Source organism: Neomonachus schauinslandi, chromosome 7 (genome assembly GCF_002201575.2).
Source record: "Neomonachus schauinslandi chromosome 7, ASM220157v2, whole genome shotgun sequence".
NCBI lineage: Eukaryota > Metazoa > Chordata > Mammalia > Carnivora > Phocidae > Neomonachus > Neomonachus schauinslandi.
In genome coordinates, this window is record NC_058409.1 from 118,729,390 (window position 1) to 118,756,689 (window position 27,300).

At 40.5% G+C, this 27,300-nt stretch overlaps 1 protein-coding gene across 1 annotated transcript in view; it reads left to right on the forward strand.

The window, feature by feature from the left end:
* C6 (complement C6) overlaps positions 1–19,871 on the forward strand; it is a 61,533-nt gene extending 41,662 nt beyond the window's left edge. The window contains exons 14-19 of the mRNA XM_021696508.1: positions 173–284; positions 3,627–3,759; positions 4,710–4,898; positions 10,914–11,004; positions 13,375–13,616; positions 18,808–19,871. Of these exons, the coding sequence (XP_021552183.1) occupies positions 173–284; positions 3,627–3,759; positions 4,710–4,898; positions 10,914–11,004; positions 13,375–13,616; positions 18,808–18,983 (943 nt within the window). The 3' untranslated portion in view covers positions 18,984–19,871. The remainder of the gene's footprint in view (positions 1–172; positions 285–3,626; positions 3,760–4,709; positions 4,899–10,913; positions 11,005–13,374; positions 13,617–18,807) is intronic.
* Positions 19,872–27,300: the final 7,429 nt, after the last annotated feature.

Genomic DNA, 27,300 nt, shown 5'->3' on the forward strand with positions numbered 1-27,300 from the left:
TATTCCAACACAGTATATTAGTGGGGTATTGGTGGATCTGGTGCTACCCATTCCTCTCTAATGTTTTCTCACTTGTATATATATGCATACACATACACATGTAAATGGTTTGTATATACACACACACACACATTTGTTACATTATACACACATATTTACTTTTCCCTTTTAGTGGACAGCCATGTGTCAGTGATGATGAAGAAGTGAGAGAAATAGACCTCCCTGAGACAGAATCAGATTCCGGGTGTCCTCGGCCAGTTCCTCCGGAAAATGGATTTATCCGGGTAGGCATCCTGACCTTCACTTCAAGTTTGGAATCCAAAAGATAGAATTTTAAAAGTATGCATTTTCTCTTATTTAAGGTTATTGTTTTCCCAGTTTAATCATCTTCCGTTGACTTAAAAATTAATACTTAAAAACACTCTACCATGCCTCTGTCTTGAATTCCCTGGAGAGGTCTTCACACCTGGTTGTTAGACCAAAGACAGCAGGTTGCCTGCATTTCTTGGCGCTACCGGTTCCTAAGCTAAGGGTCCACTTATGTGAGTGGAAAGTGGAGCTTGGCCACAATATAGTTTCGGATGACTTGTGAGAATCTGAAGATCTGACGGTTTATTTCTGAGTCTGAGCATGTTTTCAGAGAAGCAACCTAGTCACAGGAGGTGTGGAGTCTGTAATGCCTTAGGTTAGAAACCTGTAGAATTCTTAAGCAGTCAGTGTGGTTTTAATACCTTTTAATTTTATCTTTTTTCATTGAGCCACAAGGTTTCTATGATTTACAATAACTAAATATGTTTGTCAGACAGGTCAGTGGTTTTAGATATAAATTAGAGACATATAATATTTAAAATTGATCACAGAAGGCAGGCTTCTAATCAATTTTACCTTTAAAAAAACATTTTTTTTAGCGTTCTTTAACTCAGTGAAGCCTTTAAATTAATCTTTTTCAACTGTATCATATTTATGATCAAAGATCAATAACCCTCAATTCTCCAATGCCAGCAAATTAATATCTATGGAGCATAGTCCGGGCTAATGTCCCTTCCGTATTCGTCTTCTGCCTAAAGATTTTAAGGGGAGGAAATATTTTGGAGTGAGGTAATGTCATTTAGTCCTTAGAACAGAGATTCCCAAACTCTACAGTGCACTGGAGGGCTTGTTAAAACACGGATTGCTGGGTCTCATGCCAGGAGTTTCTGATCCAACAAGTCCTGGGCAGGGTCCGGAAACTGCCTTATCTAACGCGTTCCCAGGTCATACTGTTGCTGCTCGGTCCAGAGCCGCACTGTGGGAAAGAGTCCTTTAGAACAGGGGTCAGCAAACTATGGCCCACAGGCCAAATCTGGCCTGCCATCTGTTTTCCTTTCTTTCCTTCTTTTTTTAACAAAGTCTCATTGGAATACAATCACACTCATTTACTTACGTATTATCTATGGTGGCGGAGGTGAGGGGTCGCAGCTCTGGGCTACGGAGGCCCCTTATAGAGGAGCTGTGCTAGTCCCTGGCCTAGAGCATAATCCTCAAAATCACATTTGGTCAGGTCCAGGTAATTTTTTAACCTGTTTTTGCCGGCAGTTTCACAAAAACTGTTAAAATGATCAACATTCTAATTTTAAAAGCACACAAAGGGTTTAAGCAGTGATTCATTATTCGAATGACTCTTTTTTATAAAATTAGATGATCTGTTTCCCTTCCTATGAATAAGTTTACTTTTTGTTCTCTTTTGCTTCTTTATTAAAGACCTAATCTCTACTGACAGTAGTTTTTACTCACAAGTGATACAACTTGGATTTTTCCTAATGAGCACCTTCTGGGATTGCAAGTAGCAAAATACCCCTTGTTCCCAGACCGAGGCAGCTATGCCTCATTCTAGGCTAGAGCAACCGTGTCATTGCCCAGGAAGGTACTTGTCCATCCCTGTTGGCAAGCAACAGTGACTTTAGGTAAAGTTTCCTTGCTCGGTCAGTCTAGCAGATGTGTTGGTGGAAGCGTGATGGTTGCAACGTGCACTTACAGGTTACAGCCTCATAAGATAAATAGAAGCAGAAGCTTAGGAACATCATTTATTTGGGGAGGAATGCAAGAAGAAATGTGCAGCCTTTGAATAAAACATCCAAATCGTTAATGCTACTCATTAGTCCATTTCCCTTAGAAACAAAGCCACAGCCGTAATAACCAATCGTAGAATAATCTTTCTGTAGTCAGGAAATTAATCATCTTCCAGGAGACAAGCTGTACTGTGTGGCCAAGTAATAACAAAAGTTGACAATCGAGTTTTTTTTTTTTTCACCTCCCTCAAAATTTGTGATTTCGGTTCACAGAGAATAACTTCCTAGTCAATTCTTTGCAATTTTCTTCCACTCAGTAAGGAAAAAGACTGTTATATTACTGCCCCCTAAGAAGGATCGTGTTTTGCATTCTTTCAACAGAGTTATTAAGCCTTTGTAAAGATGTGTGAGGCAGAAATCTGCTAGTGGTGGTGCCACTCATGTGTCGGTAATGAAACTGCAGGGTAGCACACATTATAAAAATAGGGCTTTGTACCAGTTTCCCCCAGAACTGAGAGAATGGTGCATCTCAGGAAGCTGGGAAAGTGAAGATTCTCACAGAGGAAATTCTATTTGAGTTGGGTCCTGAGAGAAGGGAAGACAGAAGGTGTGGAGCATAGAGGGAACAACCCGATAAAGACATGGTGGCATGAGTGAGAATATTACGTTCAAAGAATGGCAGATGGTTTTGTTCTGTGAGGGGTAGGTTTTACGGGAGCAAATGGTGAGAGGTGAGGATGGTAAAATGGGTTAAATCTAATACTCCACACTAAGAAGTGTGAAACCCATTTTATCTTGAAGATTTTAGTGAACTCCTACATGACAGTAGTTGTACTTTAATTACACATAACTGGGAAAATATATAATGACCCCTGGGTTACTAGGAATTGAGTAACATTTTTTTTAAATTTTATTATATTATGTTAATTACCATACATTACATCATTAGTTTTTGATGTAGTGTTCCATGATTCATTGTTTGCGTATAACATCCATTCAATACCTGCCCTCTTTAATACCTATCACCGGGCTAACCCATCCCCCCACCCCCCTCCCCTCTAGAACCCTCAGTTTGTTTCTCAGAGTCCATAGTTTGAGTAACACTTTTAAATGATTTGTAGTCAATTAGCCACCACAGCAAATCCCTGTATTTTCTGCATATATAGAATACACTATTTCATCAGTTTATAACCACTATAGGGTAAGTTTAGAGGTTTTTAATTTTTGCAGTAATAGGCCATGCCATATCCAGTGGGGAGGAAGTTTCTAAGCAAAAACAAGAACAAACAAACAAAAAATCTTAATCAATTTAGAGCAGCAATATGGAAGGTGGATTAGAAGAGGGCCCAGTTAGAAAGTTGTGCTTGTAAGAGATCCTAAATGCCATGAACAAAGGCAGTGATGATGGCAAAGGAAAAGAGAGAATTTTGAGTGATGTTTAGAAGTAGAAATTGAGAGGAGCCCTGTGACTGAGTAGATCCAGGAGTGAAGGAATGGGAAGAATCCAGGACTACCCCGAGGTGTTTAGAGATATCGTTTGTGGCATCGATAATTTGTTGGTTTCTGTTTTAATTCTAGAATGAGAAGAAACTGTACTCAGTTGGGGAAGAAGTTGAAATCTCATGCTTTACTGGATTCACAACTATTGGATACCAGTACTTCAGATGTTTACCAGACAGGACCTGGAGGCGAGGAGATATGGAATGCCAACGTGAGACACCGGCAGACTTTTTGCATGACTGCTCTAAAGAATGAATGTGCCCCATATAACTAGAGCAAAATCCCACCCTCAGATCACTACTTTGTATGGTTTTTTCGTAACTCTGGGGAAAAGGTCTAGCAAAGCAGAAAACAGGATTCATCTGGTAAAATTCAATTCCAAAATGTCTTCCTATTTCAGTTCTCATGCCCCTGTATCTTAGCTTCATAGACGCAGGACTACAAAGCATGTGCTTACAAAGAAATCCCAAAAGTCAGCTAACTACATCGAACCTCAGACCTCTGCCTTGCATGATGTCCAAATTCATGCAAATTGTTGAGTCCCAGGAAAATGATACTTACACTCTTTATGTATCAGAAATGGGATTTTATGTGAAATGCAGTTTTCTCCTTAGAGCGTGTTCACATCCTTTACTGAGGAAGAGAGGAGAAGTTTGTAGGCTCCACAAAGATCCATTTGTAGGCTACAGTAAAGTCAAAATAAGATTCCCAGAAGGCTCAAGTAGGGACCCCAAAGAGTTATTAGGGAGCCCCATGAAGCAGAGTTGAGACCAGTGTCAATTAGGACGTCTGCCTCTGGTCATCCACATTGTGGTGGCTTGCTCTTGGGAACACACGCTGGGGAGAAGAGGGGAAAAAATATGTCTTGAAAGGAAAAAGTCCCAATAATGTAATGAAAGTGGGAAGTTTCTGGAGTGACTTCCTTAGCAAGGGAACCTCAGATAATGGAACTAAAGGGAGTGTCACAGTGGAGGAGTCTCTCAGGGGAAGCCTGGGATACTCTATCCCCACACCCCCAGTTTTCTGATCAAAACATGGCATTAAAGCTTCACCCATGCAGTAAGTCGCATTAAAATCACCTCTTGGGCTGCCTAAAGTCTGCTTATATATGTTGAGTATTCTGCTCCACTAAGCAAATCCAAAATGTTTCTCTGCCTCCAGAGACCCAGTGCCTCAAGCCGGTTGTGCAGGAAGTTCTAACGATCTCACCATTTCAGAGATTATATGGAATTGGTGAATCCATTGAGCTAACCTGCCCCAAAGGCTTTGCTGTTGCTGGGCCATCAAGGTACACATGCAGTGAGGACTCCTGGACACCGCCCATTTCAAACTCACTCACCTGTGAGAAAGGTGAGTAGCAGCTCAGGATTCTGGGGTCTGCTAAGAAGGTGCCCCCCAAGATTGGTGGCATAGCATCCACAGTGGTGCTATTTCCTGAGTGTGTTTTGGGAGGAGAAAGCAGAAGATTCCACTACGGGCTGGGTTTTATATTTCAACCTGTGTCATGATGAGGTCAGACAGCAAATAAGAAGTTATTGGTCAGGTAGATATCTTCAAACTTTAGAGAGTGAGGTCAATTTTCTTTTCTAATAGATGCTTCAATATTTGAATTTAACATCTAACAAAATGAGAATTTTTTTAAAAGGTCTTATTTATTTATTTGATAGAGAAAAAGAGAGAGCGAGCACAAGCAAGGGGAGCGGCAGGCAGAGAGAGAGGGAGAAGTAGACTTCCACTGAGCAGGGAGCCCCACGTAGGGCTTCATTCCAGGACCCTGGGATCATGACCTGAGCCAAAGGCAGGCGCTTAACTGACTGAGTCACCCAGGCGCCCTAATAAAATCAGAATTAATGGTAAACTGAAAATGTGGTTAAAGTGGAGAGCCATAAAAAGAGTAATGCATACTAGTTTTTAATTACCTAAGCATTTTGTTTTAACTTAAAATATAGAAATGCACGATTATTCACTCATTTTCCAATGTAGGACCAAGCTCTTATTTTCTAAAGAGTCTTCTGTTTGAGTTCCAAGACTTCTTCCTCAAATAAAACAAATGCATAATTCATCATCTATGTTATCCCATATCAGTTCCTCTAAAACAATATTTTAACTCCAGGTGGGGCACTTCTTTTAAAAATCACCTCTGCTTAGGTCCCATCCCGCAATTCTGATGTCATTGAGCTGGGGAGGGCCTGGTATTTGGTGTTTGTTTAAAATCTCTTCTAGCTAACCAGAATGCATGCAGAGTTGAGAACCATTGTTTTGAAGAGAGGTAAAAACTTAAAGGCACTTTTGAAACAAGTTGACTAGAGAAGGCTTTTAAATTTATATATATATATATTATATATATAATATATATTTCATAATCTTTTACAGTAGTCTTATCCCCAGTTAAAGCAAAATTTTTGCAAATCACTTTTAATTGTTCAAAATTCTCAACTTTCTATAAAAACAACTCCTTCTTTCCTCCTTTATTTTATCACTTGCTGTAGTTAATCAATTTATACAGTTACAGTAACAACCGGCGTATGTAGATTAGGAGACACACGCACTGATAAACCTGTAGCTCTGCTGGTGGGGGCAGAAACGTGAGGCTGTAAAAGAGAGTGTTGCCAAAAGAGACTGCAAGAGCCTCTTGGTCTCTTCTTGGTCTCTTGGTCTCATCACAAGAAAGAATTCAAGGACAGACCAGACAGAGCAGATGAGCGGTGTGGGCAAGCTTATTAAAGCGAAAGTCCATTCTCAGAGGAAGAACGGGCAGACTCCAGCGAGCAACTGCCCTGGATTTCTTCTGTTTACAAACTTGTATTGTATTTTGAGTAATTGGAGGAGAAATATTCATTGCGGTAGGTGGGATCTTTCTGGGTGGCAGCCTGCTTTTTCCAGGAATGCAGGTACCACCCCTTTCCTTTCCTTATTTGGATTGATCAGAACTGTCACGGTGATTTTAGGGGCCAAGATCTTTCAAAACTACAGTGTAAATGGTATAATGAGAGAAAAGTCATCTGAAGATACCACATAGCCTCAGCTTGCTGTTGCCCTAGGATTTCCTCACCGCAACAACAACACCTCACTCCCCTTTGATGCCTAACAGGTGCCTTTCTGCTCCATCCCTGTCCTGCTCATTACTGTCTCACTGCCTACTCTAACCAGAGGAGCCCACAAACCTGGAGGGTCAACATCAGGCAATTGCCATAGAGAGGCTGGAGAAAACAGTCTGGCGAGTCAGTAACTTGGAAGACAGTTAAGGGCTTCCACTAATTCATATCTTCCAACTTTTTCAGCATGCTTTTTCAAGGCAGGTCTCATTTTTATTGAGAGAATCCTGGGAGATGTGTCTGAGATCAGATATGATTAGGCCCATTTTGCTTCTGCAAAAGCAGAAGGTATAGAGAGCCTAAGTTAAACCCAAGGTCGGGCAGTTTGGGTCAACGAGAACATTGAGCAACAGCTGTACTCCTTCCCCAAGTTCACTGCCATCTGGCCTTCCATACCCTCTTCTAGGCTATCATAATGCATGAAGAAAAGGGGAAAATTTTAACCTATTAAAATAACCTTAAAACTCTTGATAAAGAGGTATCATGGAAATTTGTGAGAACTTCAAGTTGATATTGTGGCTGGATTTCACTTGACTCCTGATCGGGGCGGGAACCACAGGCTTCACACAGTTAAAATCCTCTGGGCATCTTAGGTAGTATCTTCTCTATACAAATAACAGCACTGTCCACACACACACACACACACACACACACACACACACACACACACACCCATGATTTTGTTTGGAGAAGAAATTGAAATTATAATCCAATCTGAAAGAGAATGAGATGTTCTATATCCAGATAGAGTAAATAAACATCCTATCTCATATATTTTCTCTCCAACAACATTGGCAAAAAGATCAATGAGGGGAGTCAGAAAGAGAGAGAAAATCATCAATAAAACTGACCACTCTTTCCTCTCAGTGTGTGGGAGCTGTGAGACAGACAAAGAGGCTTTCAGGCCATCCTTAGTTAGGAAAAGATTTTTAATTATTTCAACATGAAAAAGGTCTGGCTTCCTGAGGAGATGAGATGGTGCATGCCTCCACGGTTACTTTTTCCTCCTCCCGAGAAATTGACACCTCCCGAAGATCCCCTCGACCTCAGTACTCCAGAGATCACAATGTTCTCATTTCCATGTCCTTCACTAACTGTGCCGGGTGGTATGGGCAGCTGACAGCCAGTTCTGACTTCCGCCTGACACACTGAGGGGGCAGACTCCTTGCATGTGATCATTGACAACTTCCGATCAGTAGTGCCAAGGGTTTGAAAGTTGGTTCTCTTTGGAAACAATGTACAGCTCGGGGGTCCTTCCCTGACCTAAGTGTGGATTTATTTCCGAAGCGCAAAGAGGTATAGCTCTACAACAAAGAAAAATAATCCCATGTCAATGGAAAAGCTTAGTATCTGAGGCCTTCCCAGCAGCTGTAGGTCTCCATGTTCAGGAAAGTTATGGGCCAGACTTCACCAGAAGGAATAAGTTTCCTGACAGAGAATGAGAGTAGGAAATGCTATGGAATTCATTGCTATGAAGAAAACGTGCCAATTTTTAAAATCGTTATTTTTGCCTCTAACATAAACCTCCTTCCCTCATCAAACCTTCTGCCTGGTAGGCTAAAAGGAGCAACCGTGAGCTTGGCCTCCTGTTCAGCCATTTAACGTGGCAGAATATCTAGCTATAGCTGCCTACTGCCATCCTTCGATGATTACTTGCTTCCGGAAGCCCATTGTGATTCTGTGGATTAGTCAGATTCAGTCCTGGGAAGTTTGTTTCATGCAATAGGCTCAGGAAGTCAGCTCTAGGTCCAGTTCAACCAGTCTAAACGTCCTCTGGATGGATCTTCATGTAAGCCAAGACAACCAAGACTTCCCCATCCATATAATATACCCAAGTGTTACTCCCTCTACTTTAATCTCCGTTGCTCACATACACACTATTGAGTTGCTTGTCTTAGATCAAGCCTCACTTCCTCGTGGATCTTTCCTCGTATTTCTCAGTTGGGGTCTTTTGTTATATGGTCTCTGGAACCATGTTCCCTTTCTTCAAAATACCTATCACGGCCTTTATGTATAAAACCATTACTATCGGGGCGCCTGGGTGGCTCAGTCGTTAAGCATCTGCCTTCGGCTCAGGTCATGATCCAGGGTCCTGGGATCGAGCCCCGCATCGGGCTCCCTGCTCAGCAAGAAGCCTGCTTCTCCCTCTCCCACTCCCCCTGCTTGTGTTCCCTCTCTCGCTGTGTCTCTCTCTGTCAAATAAATAAAATCTTAAAAAAAAAAAAAATTACTATGATTATTTGATTGATGTCTGTTTTCACAGTGTCCTTTACATTCATGCAAAACAAGGGACCACTCTTGTTTTCATTCTTTCTATGTTTTTTTTCCCACCATAACATACTAGTGCCTAGAATATCATGCAGGGATAAACAGCTCCATTTAGGAGTTGCATTACTCCATGGATTCTTCTTGTAAGAAAATCTGACTTTCGAGGCATTACCCCAAAAGAACAATTTTCACCATCGTCACTGACATCTGTACTGCTAAAAGTAATGGATATTATTTTATCCTCATCTCCTTTGACCTCTTAGGAACACCCAACAGTGTTGACCTTCCTCTTCCTATTCTTTCTGTGGCTCCCAGTATACAACATCATCTTGTTTAGCTTCCACCTCTCTGGCTGTTGCTCTCTGTTTTTGGCAGCCTCCTGCCTGTGCTTGGATGTTAAATGTTGGAGTTCTTCAGGCTCATATCTGTCCCCTCACCTTATGCTACATTTTCCTGCTGGGGAATCTCACCCACACCCATGGCTTCAAGGAGTCCCCAAAGAATAATAACAAATTTAATTCATTAGCACAGACTTCTCCGCTGAGCTTAAACCCAAATAGCCACATTTTTATGTATCTGTTTTGATCTAGTTTGTTTGAGTGTCTTAAAGATACCATAAATTTAGGAATGCCTGGGTGGCTCAGTCAGTTAAGCTCTGCCTTCAGCTCAGGTCATGATCCTGGGGTCCTGGGATCGAGTCCCGCATCGGGCTCCTTTCATAGCAAAGAGCCTACTTCTCCCTCTACCTGCTGCTCCCCCTGTTTGTGCACTCTGTCTCTCAAATTAATTAATTAATTAAAATCTTTTTTAAAAAAGAAATTAAAGATACCATAAATTTAACATATGCAGAGAAGAACTCTTGAGTCATTACCCTTGCCTCCCTAAAACTAAGCATCTTATAATAGTTTCTATTTCAGTTAAGGCACCAAAGTCTATTGTCTAATGCAAGCCAGAAACCTAAGAATCATACTTTGCAGCTCTCACCGCTTACCCACAATATGCAATTCCATCCATTTAACCTGCTAAATATGTCACAGACTTATCTACTTCTCTCCATTTCCAACTCAACATTTTGGTCCAAATTACCATCCTCTCTCACCTGAACTACTATAATCATCTCATAGATTGTCTACCCGTAGCCTTCTTGGCCACCGTGCCTCTTCAGCAAATCCGTTCTCCACACAGAAGCCAGAATTAATTTCTTTTTCAGAATCCAGACCTGATTTTGTCCTATGACCCCCAGTTTAAAACCCACTGAAGACTTTTCATTGTTTATAAAATAAAGGCAAAAATCTTTCAAAAGCGCTGTAAGCCCCCACACAGCCTGACACACACTCACCTCTCTGGCCTCATCTTGTTCCATGCTCTTGTTTTTCTGCACTTAAACCACACGGGCCTTCTTGCAGTTCCAGGAAAATCACATGCTGCCTCTCTTTTGAACTTCCACGCCTGATGGTTCCTCTGCTGCAAACATTTTCCCTTTCTTCTTTCCATTTTCCCAGTCCTAGCCTTCCTCACGACGTCAGTTTTCTTGATTATATGCTTTCTCTCTAATAGCACGAATAACATGAGCAATTCTATTTGTATGCGTGTGTTTGATTAATGTCACTCTGCCCTCACAAAACTCTAAGCTCTGTGAGCATAGAATCTGGGTGAAATTTTACTCAATCCACTATTTCCAGAACCTAACACAGTGCTGAGAGTATCTTAGTCGCCCAGTAAATATTTGAAGAACAAATGAACAGAAATTTCACCAATTCCATTCTCTTCAGTTCTCTGAACTTAACAGCAATTTTAGGTTGGAAAATGACAGCTCATGAGAGCTAGAAAGGACTTTTCAGATGGAATATTTCATGACAGCATATTTGGAAAAGGCAAAATGAATGCCCGGACTGCAGGTGATAAGTGAGAACTTTTCACCACTGCCTTTCCTCCTAAGTCCAAACTTGCCACTTGGAATACATGCTGTGCACTCTTCTTTACCCCTTTTCTTTTGTTTCAGATGTTTTGACAAAATTAAAGGGCCGTTGTCAACCAGGACAAAAACAGTTGGGATCTGAATGCATTTGCATGTCTCCAGAAGAAGACTGTAGGTGAGAGATACTCTATGGACTGTATTTGGAAAATGGGAAAACCAGTCTAGTGTAACCAGCTTGATAGAGGAGCTGAGCTTCTTGAAGCACAAACACGAAACATATTAATTTTTCACATAACTAATACCCCCTGTGCTGTGTTGATTTCTTCCCCACAGGGTAGCAAGCTTTCTTAATTATCTCTCAGCCCCATTCCCTAAGTTTGCATGGCATTTGTTTATTAAACTTTCAGTTTTGTTCATGAAGACCTATTCCTGTCCATAATGGGTTTCAGACTCAATTATCTCAAAGCCTTCCTCTTCCCCCTACACACAGGGCAAGGTTATGACTCCAAAAGCTTAGAATAGAGACAGTAGTATGAGCACAGACTTCACACATATACATACCCCTTTGTCAGTTTATTTTTTCATGCTGGGGTAGAGAGAATGAAGAATGAAAATGATACATCCCCCTGTGACTGCCATGACTAGACAGCTATCTCCTTTTTGTTGTTATAACTGCCTTATATTTTTTTAAGTAATCTCTACACCCAGTGTGGGGATCAAACTCACAACCCCGAGATCAAGAGTCACATGTTCTTCTGACAGAGCCAGCCAGGCGCCCCTAACTGCATTTTCTTTATGTGAACAAACTGAGGACAGTCAAGGGTGATTCTTAATTTAAGGGCTACTTGCAATTGAATTTAATTCAAAACAGTGTTAGCTGAAAATAAAATTTTGTTTCTCTATCTCACAAAATAAATGCAGAGGTAGGCAATCTAGGGCTAGTATGGCAACTCTCTCATTGCAGGTAGGACTGAGGCTCAGTCCTGCTCTTGTTCTACCGTCCTTAAAGTTATTTCATGGTCCGAGATCGCTCTGCAGGAGCAGGAAGGGAGAAGATCAACAATGGACATTTTCCCTCTTTTTAAGGCGAATTCTTGTAAGACCCTTCACTCACTTCCATCTCATTAACCTTTGCTTATCCATAAGGCCACATGTACTTTCAAGGGAGGCTATGAAGTGCAGTTCTTTGGCTGGATGCATAGGCCCTATGAATAAAGTTAGAGTCCTCTGACTGAGGAGGAGAAAGACTGAACATTGGGATAGGAAGACAACAGACTGTGCCCAGTTGTTACCCTTCACTTTTAACACTGAGTAGCTCTCATGTTCCTCCGTGCTGCAGGTGAACAAACACTTATAGGGACTTCTTACTTATTTAGGAAAACTCTAGGGTATTTTTCTGTATAATTCCACAAATATAATTCAGCACAAAGGTGGTCCTCTCTACACCCCTCAGTCTTCACCAGAAGTGGTCCTCCATGAAACTTCTTGCTGCTGGAGTCTCCTCATCCAGGCCTTCTGGGGAATACGTGCAACACTCATAGTGCCCATTTAATGCAGAGGGAACCTTTATCTTTGCAATACCAAATTGTGAGAATGCAGACTGTCCTCTGGAACTGAGTTTCAGCTCTTCCCTACCTCTCTAGCCTCTTTCTGTAGTCCTCAGTTCTCCTTTACACAGCATTGAAGGTGTTTGTGAGAAGCAACTGGCCCCACAGCTTAAGTTCTCTGCACATAGAGAGAGGCCTTTACTTCCTGGAGATAAATTTACACACTGATGCCCTGATTGTGAACTCTAAAACTGACATCTGAGAAGAAACTCAAATTTAGAATAATCAAGGACCTTTTATCCTCTCAGCAAAAGAAGGACTGTGGCCACTGGTTACCTCTTGGGAGCAGGACCCATCATCTACTTAGGGAGATTAAGCAAGTTACCCAGGGAATGACATAAAAGCTCATGCACTCAATCACAGTACATTTGCAAAGCTATGTAATGATATAAGACTCTAGTGTTGCGATTACTGAGTATTACAGAGTTCTGAGGCAGTACAGACTACATGGACCAGTTTGACCAGGGGTTAGCTTCAAAGTGTAGCCAGGAATTGAACTGGACACACATAGGCAGAGAAGAAAGACAATGCAAAGATGATTGAGTAGAGCATGGGATGCCAGCAAAGGAGAAGTAATCTTATAATTTTCAAAAATTATCAATACAATTGTCAGGTGATAGAGATTAGGAAGGAAAGGGAAATAATTCTAGAAAGGAAAGTTAATTGGAGTCAAATTGTGGAGGATCTTGATTACCAGAATTTTAGAATTCAGACTTTGATTCAAAGACAATTGGGAAAGACCAAGATTAAGATGAAATTTTAGAAACATGAACTGCAGAGCATGTAAAATGAGATGAAGAACTGAAAGAAGAGAAGCTGGGGGCAGGGGGGAGCAGGGGAAGAAAACTGGGTGGTAAGTTTACATATTATATTGACTGCCTGCCATCTCTTTTTTTCTAGTCTTCATATATAAATATTTGCTTTCCTCTCTTGGGCAGCCATTATTCAGAAGATCTCTGTGTGTTTGATACAGACACCAGCCATTACTTTACTTCATCTGCTTGTAAGTTTTTGGCAGAGAAATGTTTAAATAATCAGCAACTCCATTTTCTACATATTGGCTCCTGCCAAGATGGTCCACAGCTAGAATGGGGTCTTGAGAGGAGAAAACTTTCATCCAATAGCACAAAGAAAGAATCCTGTGGCTATGATACCTGCTACGACTGGGAAAAATGTTCAGGTAAGCTCCAGTGGTGACCACGTACTAGAAATGCTCACACATAACCTTCATCGCAGCTAGTTCATCTTATTTGCATTTATACTCTTTCTAAAAACAAAATAAAACAAAAACCTTAATCAAAAATAATTCCTTTACATCGTAAAAAATTTTATAAAGTTATTTAAATAGAAAGGAAAAAACATAACCCACCCACTGTTAGAAATAACTACTTTCATAATTTTAGGGTGAATCTTCCTAATTATTTTTCAATGCATATACAATCAGTACTAGCCTTAGACTCCAGTAGAAAATCACCTGTCCCAGTCTCATACTTCAGGCACCATTCCCCACCCCCAGCTTTGGAGGGCCTTCATCAGAATTGTCTAAGTTTTCCTCTGGCATTTGGGACTGGCTAGGACAATGTAGCTAGAGTGCCCTGAGCCTAAACTGAATTCCCCATGGATACTAATTGCTAGAAGCATCTTCTTCAAAATTTTTTAAGTCCTCTTGCAGTGCCTGGGACTAGCCAAGGCTGGCAGTGTTAATCAGGTAGGATACTCTGAGCCCAGACTGGGGTTTCTCATGGGCTCAGGCACTGTTTCTCCCTTGTGGAACATTCTCTGACCTTATACTCCTTCTCTTTCACCATGCATGGGGTCAACAAACTGCTCCAAAGAGCTCCGGGTCTCATGCCTGTAGAGTCATCCATGGCTCAGAGCCAGACCCTCATTCCCAGAAAGCAGCCTGGTGAGCCACCAGCCAGCAGGGTATTCTTTGCCAAGATTGCTTGAGATTGGACTGCTAGTATGGTGCTGACACTCTAATTCAGAGTGACTGTACGTGTTTATATAGAGAGGTATCTCATTAAAAAAAAAAATTCCCAGGGTCTTATATATCTCAGGGGTGGCCCTGAATATATTACAATTTTTTTTTTTAAAAAGTATCATCCTTTACATCTTATTTTACATATTGCTGTTTTCACTTAATATATCATGAAACTATTTTCATGTCATTATATATTACTCTGCTACATAATTTTCAATGTCTGCCAAAGCCTATTGGACATTCTGTAATTTATTTCACTAATCTTCTGTTAAGTGTTTAGATTTTTCCCAATATTTTGCTATTACAAACAGTGCTGTAATAGACAAATCTATCACACATAAATCTTTAATCTAAGATTATTTCCTTAGGATATACCTTAGAAAATGAAATTTCTAGGTAAATATTATTTCCAAATATAAAGTCGTTGTTGGTACTGTGTATCAACTTGCTTTCCAGAAATGTTTTTACCATATTATATTTCCTATCTACAATGTATAATTAAAACTGCCTTCCATACTTTCACCAATGCTTGGAGTAATTACTCCTTTATTTCTCTGTCAATTTGATACTCAGGAAGTGGCATTACATTTCTATTTTCTGTAAGTTGCCCAATTCTGATCAGTATCAAATCATCTTATAGCTAAACTCTACTACTCATTTTTCGTTGCCGGACCAACACCATTACCCAACTGACATGTCTCTTAGAAATAATATTTGTGGGGGGCGCCTGGGTGGCTCAGTTGGTTAAGCGACTGCCTTCAGCTCAGGTCCTGATCCTGGAGTCTCGGGATCGAGTCCCGCATTGGGCTCCCTGCTCAGTGGGGAGTCTGCTTCTCCCTCTGACCCTCCCCCCTCTCATGCTCTCTCTATCTCATTCTCTCTCTCAAATAAATAAATAAAATTTTAAAAAAAGAAAAAGAAATATTTGTGGTAGAAAAGAGCTGAAAGTATTATGGAATATCATTTTGTATTTAAAATATAAACTTTTTCTTTGAAAATTGTAGTGTAGGAACATTATTGTCAAAAATGCACACAGAAGATAAAAGGAAACAGGATAAAATGGTCCCTGTCTGTGCTATAATAGGTAGATCAGGTATTTGGGGATGTATTTAGTGTTAGTTTCCATCCTTCCATATTTATCATGGAGAAAAGATCTTCATGGAACCTTCTATAGCAAAGAATTTTTTTCGCTATTTTTCCACAAGTTATTCTTTTCAGATCTGTCTGAGTAGCAAATAATTTCTAGCTTACAATTTCATCAAAATCTGCCTTTACTATTAGCTCTTTGCTGTACATATATCTAAATCCTACAGTCTCCAGGAGTCTAAATTTGTCTTAAAAAAGAACACTGAAAAGTTTGAATATTTAATCAATATTGCTCAAGTTAGCAGAATGTCTTGGGGTAGTCAAACTAATATGTGAACATTTTGTAATAAGAGATTTAAGTCATTTAAAAGATTCTTTGATCCTGCACACAATCAGAATACTGAAAGCATTTTTCCCCCTAAAGGTATGGTCTGCCTGGGCCAGTCTTCTCTAATTGGTGAGCAAAAGTCAATGTCACAGAGAAGTCTGTTCAGTAGCACTATAGAAGAGCATCAGTGTACAAATCACAGCATTTATGAAGAAAGAGAAAGCTAAAAATGAATTTTGTACCCAACCCACTCATGGCAAGTTGGGATATTATTAATTTTGAGCTGAATTGAAGGTCACCTTGGTTAAACCGTGTTCTTTTTTTTTTATTATTATTCTTATGTTAACCCCCATACATTACATCATTAGTTTTAGATGAAGTGTTCCATGATTCATTGTTTGTGCATAACACCCAGTGCTCCATGCAGAATGTGCCCACCTCAATACCCATCACCAGGCTAACCCATTCTCCCACCCACCCCCCCAGAACCCTCAGTTTGTTTTTAAACTGTGTTCTTGATTACATTGTGTACTTTGCTACTCTTTTCCTTCTCTATCTAAAATGAAATAAGAGAAAGTTTAAAATGGAACTTCAAAATAACATTAAGTTCACTTTTCAAAAGTTAGAACACGAATGGCTTCTTAAGGAGCCTATTTTTATGGACACCGAATGCTTTGCCTAAATTTCAAAAATATCCACCGTCAACTAATAGAAGGGGGAAATTTATTCAGCACACATCCATTTAGTATCCAAGATGTGGAAGTCACTGTACAAGGTATGATGAGGACTCTGAAGATAAAGGAGATTTGTACCTTCAAATTGTTCATAGTAACTGAAGGAGTAACTTTGCATGATAATTGCATGAATAACTTTAATACAAGCCAGTATGTAATAAGAACTGTAAGAGAGATAAAAATCTTCTGGCCTGGAAGGGTTTCATAAGGATGGTAGCATGAGAATTGAGTGCTGAAGGATGCATTAGTAGAGGTGGTGGGAAGGGCCTTTTGGTGCTGGTAGTCTAAAAATAATCTTGCTAAGAGCATTTAAGCCATAACCATCCTAAAAGAATGGTGACCATGGCCTTTCCAAAAGCCCAGGGAGTGGACATCCTCTCCAGAGGTGGAACAATCTTGTGTCCTTCACTAAACCCTGTTGTTTACAACAATGAGCAAGACCTTCCACAACTAGCATCTTCTCTAGCTGTTGACAGAGGGCTTACAAGGGAATGCATGCTCTTTCATGAAATGTTTTCTACCAAAGACAGGAAGTCTACATGCCTATGAGTATCTCCCCACTTCTTTTCCCTATTTTCTCCCATTGGTTGAGACACATGGGAAAGAACTGATATCTGCCTAAAGAAGCTACTTCTTAATGACATCATTGCTGATTCTCAGTCTGACACAGATATTTTGGCAACAAGAATTATCCCAGATCTATCAATACATTTCTTTTTGAATACTTACACCTATATCCCAAATTCAGAATTGAAATCAACTGATGAGGTGCGTGGGTGGCTCAGTTGGTTAAGCAACTGCCTTTGGCTCAGGTCATGATCCTGGAGTCCCAGGATCAAGTCCCACATCAGGCTCCCTCCTCAACGGGGAGTCTGCTTTTCCCTCTGACCCTCCCTCCTCTCATGCTCTCTCTCTCTTTCATTCTCTCTCTCTCTCAAATAAATAAAATCTTTTTAAAAAATCAATTGATGAAGCTGAATTAATTGAGCACCTCTTTAAGAGGTAAATGGGACATAGAGATGAATGAGCTCTCAAACAAACCACTTATAACTGTCTTGAGAGAAAGACATATATGAAAAGCTAACTAACAAGAAAGTATAAAAACGTCAGATATAGTACTAACAAATTTACACTATTAAAGTTTAATTAAAACTTTATTTAAAGTTTAGTTGGTATGGGGATAAGTTCCTATGAAATGCTTCATGGAGGACGTAAGACCTATAGAAACTGGATATGTGGGGGAAGGTAGGAGGGAGCACATCAGCGTAGCAAAAGAAGGGGATAGCATGGGCAAGAGGACAAAAACTAGAACATCCTTGAGGTCTTGTTTGGGAATCAGAGAGGGACTTACTCTACCTGGAATGGAGAAAGCAGACAAAGCAGACAAAGACAACATTGCAAAGGGATTTTGAGGTCAAACTGTAGAGGACCTTGACCTTTGATTAAAATATGTATGTGTATAAATGAGCCCATATCCCTTTACTCAAAATTTATTTAATATTCTTGGCTTTGGTAAGTTTATCTCAAGTAATCATTTTAAAATGATATCATGAATGCAAGATTTATATGAATTATGAAGTGACTGGGTGGTTTTGAAACCAGGCCTCATAAAAGAATCACCCACCCAGAAATATTCTAGAAAGAAATCAGTAACTGTGGTGTAGAGTTATGTTAAAGAATTAAGGCCTACGAGTCATTTATGATCTAAAACCTGCCTCTACCACTTACTAATTGTGGAACCATGAGCCAATCACTAAAGCTCACTAATAAGCGCATGTGTAGAATGAGCATGATAACATAGAGTTTGTATGTTTGTTATGAGGATTAAATGAAATAAAGCACGTAAAGCACTTGGCTTATTATGTGGCTTCATAGCATCTTCTCAACAGAAGGTAACTAAATGTTCTCGGGTGGTGCCAATGAGAAATAACAGCAAGGACAGACAGAAGACATTGCAGAAATGGATTGACGGAACATAGTGACTGATTGGATGCGGGCAGTGAGTAAGAGGGAGGTGTCAGAGACAGCCCAACTGCTGAATCTTACTGGCTTACCAGTGCATTCTAGTATCTTCCATCCAGATGACTCCATTCGACCACAGTTGGATCTTTTGGGTCATTGCCTTTTTTCCAGCTTTCTAATACATTGCCACCAAAGTGCCTGCTGCTCTGGGGACAAACTAGGTAAAATCAAACCCCGAGATACTGTGGTGAGTCACACTGCCTCCCTCTCGTTTCAGCCTCTGTTTCCAAATGTGTCTGCCTGTTGCCTCCCCAGTGCTCCAAGGGTAGAAGCCAACTCTACTGCATCAAAATGGGATCGAGTGAGAAAACAGCGAGCATCTGTGAAGTAGGAGCTATACGATGTGCCAGCAGGAAAGTGGAAATACTGTATCCTGGCAGGTGTTCAGCCTAAAACAATTACTGATAAACAGATTTACTGTCCAAAAATAATTCCTACAAAAGGGCATCCTCCTATAAACAGCAGACTGGTGTGCCCAGAGGTTAGACATGAATTCTTTTGTGTTACTTTCATATAATTATTCACCCTGCCTCTCCTGCCTTAGCCTTTCCTATCCAGTTCCAACCCATGAGGTTCTGTAGTGTACACCCAGGTAATAACTCTTTCACATCAATCCAGTAAATTCTTCTGTTCACATTGCTCTAAAATGATGGGGCTTCTGAGGACCTTATGAAGTCTATAATATTAAGCATTCTCACAAATAGAATTAAGAACAAAAACCATAACTGTCTTCAATTAATCAATAAACAGAAACCTACAACGACTTGTAAAACACATTCTTGAAACCCATCCTTTCTTCATGCACTCATTCAACAGATAATTCTGAATGTCTACAATGTGCCAAGTACTGTTTAAGATGCTGGGGAATTAGCAGTGAGTAAAAAGACAAAATCCTTTGCCTTCATGAAGCCCAAATTCACGTGGAGGAAGACATTCAAAAAATAAAATAAGCATATAAAATATATAGTATGTTTGATGATGATAATTGCTATGGAGAAAATAAGGCAAGGAGAGGTGAGTCCCGTCATCTTATGCCAGGAAACCCTTCATAGTAATAAACATCACAGCAAGGATGATTGGAAACAAGTGGAAATTGCTTCCCTTAAGGCAGTTACTAAACTGCTGGAGTTCCATACTCTTAGGAAAAAAGATTCTCCTTGCCTCAGCTAAAGCGCATCCCAAAGCTTTTGAGCTGAAGTATGTGATGGATGGAAAATAAAATCATCAGAAAATTGTGAAGGAATAATGTTTAAATTAAATTATGTCTTCTGTGTTAGGCCATACCAAGTAGACACTCATTTCTTAGAGAGGCTAGGGTGCCATTTTATCGGTGAAGAGGAGCATCTCTGGAACAGCAGTTCTCAATACTGATGTACATCAGACTCACCTGGAGTGCTTGCTAATTAATACACATGCCTGCAAGCTGCCCCCAGTTTCTGGTTTGGTAGGTCTGGGGCGGGGCCTGAGAATTTCTAACAACTTTCCAGGTAGTACTGATCATCAGGAGTGTCACATTTTGAAAAGAGTTTAGAAATGGAGTCATCCAACAGCTCATTCTGTTTGATTCACTAACTGATCTCAAAACCTTAGCCAGCCAATCTCCAAGCCTGTGAGTGGAAGGAGATTTCCTTCCTCTAAAACTCAATGGGATTCCCACCTAGTGGAAGGGGGCCGTGCCTCTTTGTCCTCACTCTTTGTCTTGGGAGTGCTGCAGGCATGATGCTGACAAGATGGCACCACTTTTGTGAGATGGGAGGGGATGGCATGACTGGAAAAGATGGGTTACTGACTCCTGGGAAAATAAAAATTCCTACTCAATTGCTGTTACACCAGGAAAATGTTTCTGTTCCTAGGTTTTTTTCCTTCCTCTTACTTCTCCTTTGATATTGCAAGATGTTTTAGATTTTGCTAACATGTTATGATGAATGAGATGGAGGAGGAGTGACATTTAATGTGTCCACACCTGATGAGGGTGCTGCAGGTGGCTGTGCGTCACGGCCCCCTTCTACTAAGTGGGATTCCATTGAGTTTTAGAGGAAGGAAATCTCCTTCCACTCACAGGCTTGGAGATTGGCTGGTTAAGGTTTTGAGATGTTAGTAATTCAAATCTGAGAGCAAAGAGGCATTCAGTACTCCCATGTCCTCAACTGAATCACGCATCTTTCCTCAGGACTGAGTTGGAGCTTCTCTCCCCAGATCTCACACCTGCCCCACATCTTTCTGGGGGGCCAGGGGAAGAGGGAGGGAGGCCATGGGAATCCACAGCCAAGTGTTCAGTGTTCATAGAGAGAGTCCTATTCTCCGCCTAAGTCCTTTCCCTCCCCTCAGTGAGAAGGAGGAGGATGCAGAAAGTATCCACCAAAGCCAGGCAACTGAAGCCCCGGGAGAATCTTCTGTAGGGTGTGGGGTACCAGCAACAAGTATACGGGTGCTGCCCCCGGCTGGCTGGTGGGATGCTTGTGCAGTCTTCGAGCTGACGCCTGTGAGCAGGTTGCAGGAGTCTCTAGGAGGTGTGCATCCTGATGAGGGTGGGTGTGGAGGGTTCTCCCTTCCTGAGCATGAGACCACTTCCTGCCTAGAGGGTGCTGAAGGCAGGGTGTTGTTGATAGAGGCCCTCACCATTTTCACAGAGGGCATGACTAGGTTTCTCCATCGGAGTCCCAAGACATAGAGATTAGAGGATGTTGGTGGTTCTCGTGGATCCTCAGGAAGGACACAGAGAAGAGGAAAGACAGTCACTCTGAGGCCATCCTGCATCTTGGACACGATTCTGTGGAAAGCACCAAAAGGAGACACGGTGGACTCTAGCTCATGGGAAGTTCTGGGGACCTGAGCAGGTAGGAGTAAAGCAAAACACCAAACGAAGGAAACATAGAGGTCGCCTTAACACAGAAAGAACGAGTCAAAGGTGACACCCCATCATTGACTGTTATAGCAAACAACCCTTGCCATTTATCCTAGTCCACTTCCTTGCTTCCAGCACCAGAGACCCAGCCCCAGCAAATGGAGGGCATGTCCCAGAATGAGACCTGCCTCTCCCCATCACCTCTAGGAGGGCTTGGAAAGGTGCCAGAGCAACCCGCCTGCCTTCCCCCCCCCCAAGCCCTCTGATGCGTGAGCCTGGCTGACTGGAGACAGGGAAGGAGGCGAGATGTCAGTTGGATAGGAGATTGGAGACTTAAACTGGACTAACTTTTAAAAAGAGAAACTGACCAGAAATCTATGTGATCTTTCCCAGATTTAATTAAGGCAAGAGAAAAAGAAAAATGGAATTTGGCAGAGCAAAGTGAGAGCTAGGAATATTAGTCTGCTAGGGCTGCCGTAACAAAGTACCACAAACTGGGTGACATAAAACAAGAGAAATAAGTTGTCTCACAGTTCCAGAGGCCAGAAATCTGAAATCACTGTGTCAGTAGGGCCATGTTCCCTCTGAAACCCAGAGGAGAGAATTCTTCCTTGCCTCTTCTGGCTGTTGGTGTTTGCCAGAAATCCTTGGTGTTCCTTGGCTTGAAGGCACATCACTCCAGTTCCTGCCTCCATCAGGACAAGGCTGTCTTCATTGCCTTCCTTCTGTGCATTTCCATCTGCCCAAATTTGTATTGTCTTCTGAGGACAGCAATCATGCTGGGTGAAGCCCACTCTAACAAACTCATCTTCATCGGATTACATCTGCAAAGACCATATTTCTCTAAATATGGTCATATTCGCAGCTACCAGAGGCTCGGATTTCTACATATCTTTTTTTTTTTGGCAGATACAATTCAACCCATAGCACCGTGACTGGGGTGGAATGTTTCCTGTTTACACCCCACAATATAATCAAAGGTTTGTACCAGCTTGATTAAAATCAGTCATGTATGCTTTGAAGTATGTTACTTTTACTTGTAACAATCTTCCCTTTAATGATGATTAGTTGATCTTTTTACCACTTTAGTTACCTTATTTCAAAGGATTTTTTGAGTGCACTAAAGTTTGCATTAGGCTAATTTGCATACCATTTACCAGTTGAATTTTTCACACTCTGATATTAATATTAATATAGCAATTTAGTACAATGTTAAGAGCTGGAGATTAAATTGTCATCATGAAGCAGAGAGCAAAACTGAAGCATATTAAAATACCTGGAATTTGGACCTAGAATGTCCAACACTGTCCTAGGAGATTAAATAAATTCCTGATCAAAGGTAAAAGCTTATCCTCTTAGACTATTGGAGATGAATACTAAGCATTCATGCTTGTAGCTTCTATAACTGGAAACCTAACTGGGTCCTTTTTTTTATATATTTGGATTTTAATTTTTGTTGATTCTGCAAGAAATTGACAAAATAAATAAAACCCCAGTTTAAAGAACTTTATAAATTGACATGCTATATCTCTCAGATGTCCTGGAAGCAGAATTCTAAGACTGTGATTTTAAAACTCCAGTCTTCTGGTGGGGTGACATTCAAGCTTAACTAAAGATTTCCCCTTTTGACAGTCTTCAGTAAAGTTCACTAAATTTGAGAATATGTTACTGTTTTTCCTCTTTTTTACAAAAGCCTCCCGCAATGGACATTCCTTTAGTTTTAAAGACTGAGCTCTTCTGTTCTTTCCAGAAGAGCACCCACAAGCTAGACCTAATCCACAGCCCTTTCTAAATTCTAATTCTGAGTCACAAGCATCTGATGGATCATGATGTCTCTGGTTGGTGTTGGGCACCAAATATCCTGAAGCTTGATTAATTGGATTCTAAATGGCTGGCTGTCTCTAAGGTCACCTTCATTCTTTTGGAATACATTGCGTATGGAATCAATGAGGCATCAAGCTTCTAACCAAACAAATGGCCTGCAAAATTATAGTTGTATCCATGTCATTTTATAAAAGTGAGACAGGCCACTGTTACCCTATTTGTCTTCTTGACAGGTTATAGAGCACAGCTTCAGTTCCCCGTGTCGAATGTCAGTTAGCACAGGTATGTGTCACCAATCAAGGGACTCCAACGGACAGATGGCCGTGCTCACAAAGATTTATATAGGAAGATGTTCATAACAACATTATTTATAATAGCAAAAAATGACAGCGCCTAAATGTCTAATAATAAATTATGGCCCCTCCATAGGATGGAACAGCCTGAGACCACAGACAAGTATCTTTTGAAAAAGATCTTAAAGGACATACTGGAAAGTGACAAACAGGGCTACAATACTACATATGATTCCAGCTATATAAATTGTGTGTGTATAAATGTCTTTAAAAACAGTGATTGGGAAAACAAACCTCTAGAATATGGAGTTATTTTTATTTTCTTATTTATATTTTTCTGCATTTTCTAGATCTTCTACAACCAGCATGTATTTTCTTTTATAATTGGGCATGAAAGTCTTTCTAAAAATTTTCTCTTCTACTTAGGTGAAAAGATAGTTAATTCTGTTTGTATAGACATACTGGTGGCAAACGGGCTTTGGAGTTTGAGCCAGCGCCACGCGTCTGGACTTGCCCATAGGAGGCGGTTGTTGGCTTTCAACTAGACATGTGAGCCTCACACGCATTCATTCATTCATTCGTTCATTCACTCACAAACATTTTCTACTCCTGAGACTTAGGTCAGCAATCATGCAGAGATTTTTGGAGGTACTTACGGTAGACCGGGAAGATTTTAAAGGTGTACTTACACCAGTATTATACAAAATAGAAAGCAATGAGTTAGTACTAAAAAGTTACAGGTACAGATAACATCTTCATGGAATTTAAAAAAACTGGAAAGTTAATAAAATAAAGTCAGGCCTAACTTTTCAAAGTCTGATAACAGTTGGAGACACCGAGTAGCCACTTGAACTTGGACAAACCTCTGAGACTCAGTATGTTCATGTGAAAATAGGGACAATAACAGACAACTCACTGTAGTTTACACACACACACACACACAAAACAACTATTAAAGAGTCCAGAATGAAACGTGTGTTTAACTACTTGGGTGATATTATTATTATTATTATTATTAAACACCAATGGAAAAGAGTGGCTGAACTTCACCCTTTATTTCTTATCATATGAGTCATTTCTTCTGTTGCCAATCTTGCCATGAAGCCTGATTTACAAAGGAGCCACTGGCTTCCTTAGAGTGCTCAGAAAAGAGAAATGGCTGGAGTATTCAGACTCCATATCTGACTAAGCTCATGATAGGTGCTTGTTCACTGTGCTCATGCAGGCATGACTATGATAATCAACATCAGTGATAAAGGTTTTGGTTCTCTTTAGAATGAATCACACTTCATGCCAAATAAATGGAGATGGCCTGGTGTTTGTAGTTGAAAACCCAACAATCTACGATATCAAAGCATTGTGTACAGAAGACCCAGGAATAGAATGTGAAGAGGAAATTAGACTGGGTAGCCAGAAGTAGACTCCACGGATTACTCACTTGATCCACCCTCCTAGTATGCAGTGACATAGTAGAGATTTGGAAAACCTAAAAATGTTATCCTTAACATGAGGGTAAAGCCCCAAGACCAGAATTTGTTGTCTTTCATGAAGCTGTATTGGTAACAAGGCCAGGATATAGAGTACCACCCTAACTGAAGCATTTCCATTTTGTTTATAACTGAAAACTAATTGTTGCCTTGGGGTGTGTCTTCCCTTCTTGTGAAAGGCAGTGATACACACTGGTCCATCTTTGCAGTTTTCAGAATTACTGCTCGCCAGTGTTGCAGGCTCTCCATCTCCCTAGGGACATGGTAGGATCATACTACCCGATCCCCATGGGTTGGGGTGCTATATAGTTGGTGCCATGTGTAGCTTCCGGACAAAACATGTAATTGCTGTCATTCCCCCCCCGAGAGCTCCCCTTTCCCTGTAGCACATTTGAAATGGTGGCTGCTCCATCAGCCTGAGTGCTTGAGTCATTAACATGAGCAGCGTCTTCTATACTTCATCAAACTTCTATGGGTATGTGGCATGAGCAAAATATAAACTTACCTGAGATTGGAGAGTGAGGGGTGTTTGTTACTTCATTACCTAGCTTACCTGTCTGATGTTAACTGTAACAAATGACATGAGGACATTAGAAGCTGATCTCTTTCACCCCCTAAATTGCATTCCAGAACATTCAGTTTTCTATGTGCCATAGAAGGCAAATAGAAATAACTATGGTAATTAGTAGTAAATAGCTGGGCAAGTAGGGATTACTATGGCTTTGAACATAGCCTATTATTGCTATTTTGCTTGGGGAAAAATACAGAAACAAACTAAAATTAGGAAAGGGCAGTGATGATATTTAGTTCTTAAATACATTCTTAATTGCATCCATCATTTTATAGAGAAATTGATTAGGAGAAAAAGTTACAAAGAAAATCCATTCTTCCATAGAGAGTTTACCTGCTAGGAATAAAAAGAAATATAAATGCAAAAATGGTGAATACTCTTATAAGAAACTCCTTACTATATTTGGGGAAATTTTTTAGAATCTTCGAAATGGTAATTAGTTTTTTGAAACATTTACTATTTTAAAGAGCTATTCAAAGTTAATTAAATCTGCTTTATATTTCTTGATTACCAAATCATTCCTATTATATTTCACACCAATTGCTTATCAAAACTGCATGCTAAATAACCTCGAGCATTTACTAATGATGCAGATATACAAAAATGGATCCTTCATTCCAATTTCCAATGCTTGGACATATCTTAAAATCTAACTAGTATATAGTAGCAGGTATTATTTATTGTCCCTCTCCCCACAAAAATCTACTCAGCCCCCTGCCAACAGCCAGTATTTCAGAAAAGGCTGGTTCTAGTCCTAACACCAGACCCAAAAAGTATACCACACTTGATGTAAGTCTGTCACTGGGGCTCGCTTTCCCATCCCGTGTGGTTTAGACACGTGCAGGTGATGCAAGGCTGATGAAGGAGCATCTTCCACAGGGTTTCAGAGAAGGAGTGGCCCACACTTCAGGAGCTCACAGGAAGAAATGGTCTCTTCTGAAGGTTACCATGTCTGAACATGATGCTTGGAACTACTGTAGCCATCTGGGCACCATGAGTGGATTTTCATTTGTAGTCTCGGCCAACATACGGAAGAGGCGCCAGTAGAGACATAGAAAGAACCATTTGTGGATCCTTTGTGAAATCATTGAGCCATTGAATTACCTAACTAAGGAGTGTCCATGCTTCTGGTCTTCTTGTTATAAAACAATAAATTTTCTCTACTGTTTAAGCTGTTTTGTGACTTGAGTTGGGTTTTCTGCTACCTTTAGCCAAAGGTATCCTGATTCAGAAATTAATCATGTTCTTGAGGCTTGTACTTTAGTGATATTGATAGATTGGTAGCATAGGGTTTTTTTTAAAATGATTAAAATTTGTTTGTTTTTTTAAAAAGGAATGTATCCTCTCTTAGTTGAATATACTTAGTGTGCATCTAACAAAGGAAAGATGAACCTTCAGAAATGGAACCTAGTAAGGCGACAATTTAAGTTCATAATGAATCTCGTCATTATTTCTTAAAAAGCCAAAATCACCTCTAAAGCTGCCCAAGTTAACAATAATTAATTGTAGACCTATTGAGCACCTGATGTCATGTTTAATTCTCTGAGGGGAAAGGCAGACCTAAAGCTTATTAAGCCACTACTGGGTGCCAGACTCATCAACCTATTTTTATTTAGTCTTCCCAGAAACTCTAAGAGACATAAGTGTTATTGGCCTCATTTAGAGATGAGGAAATTAAGGATCAGAGACC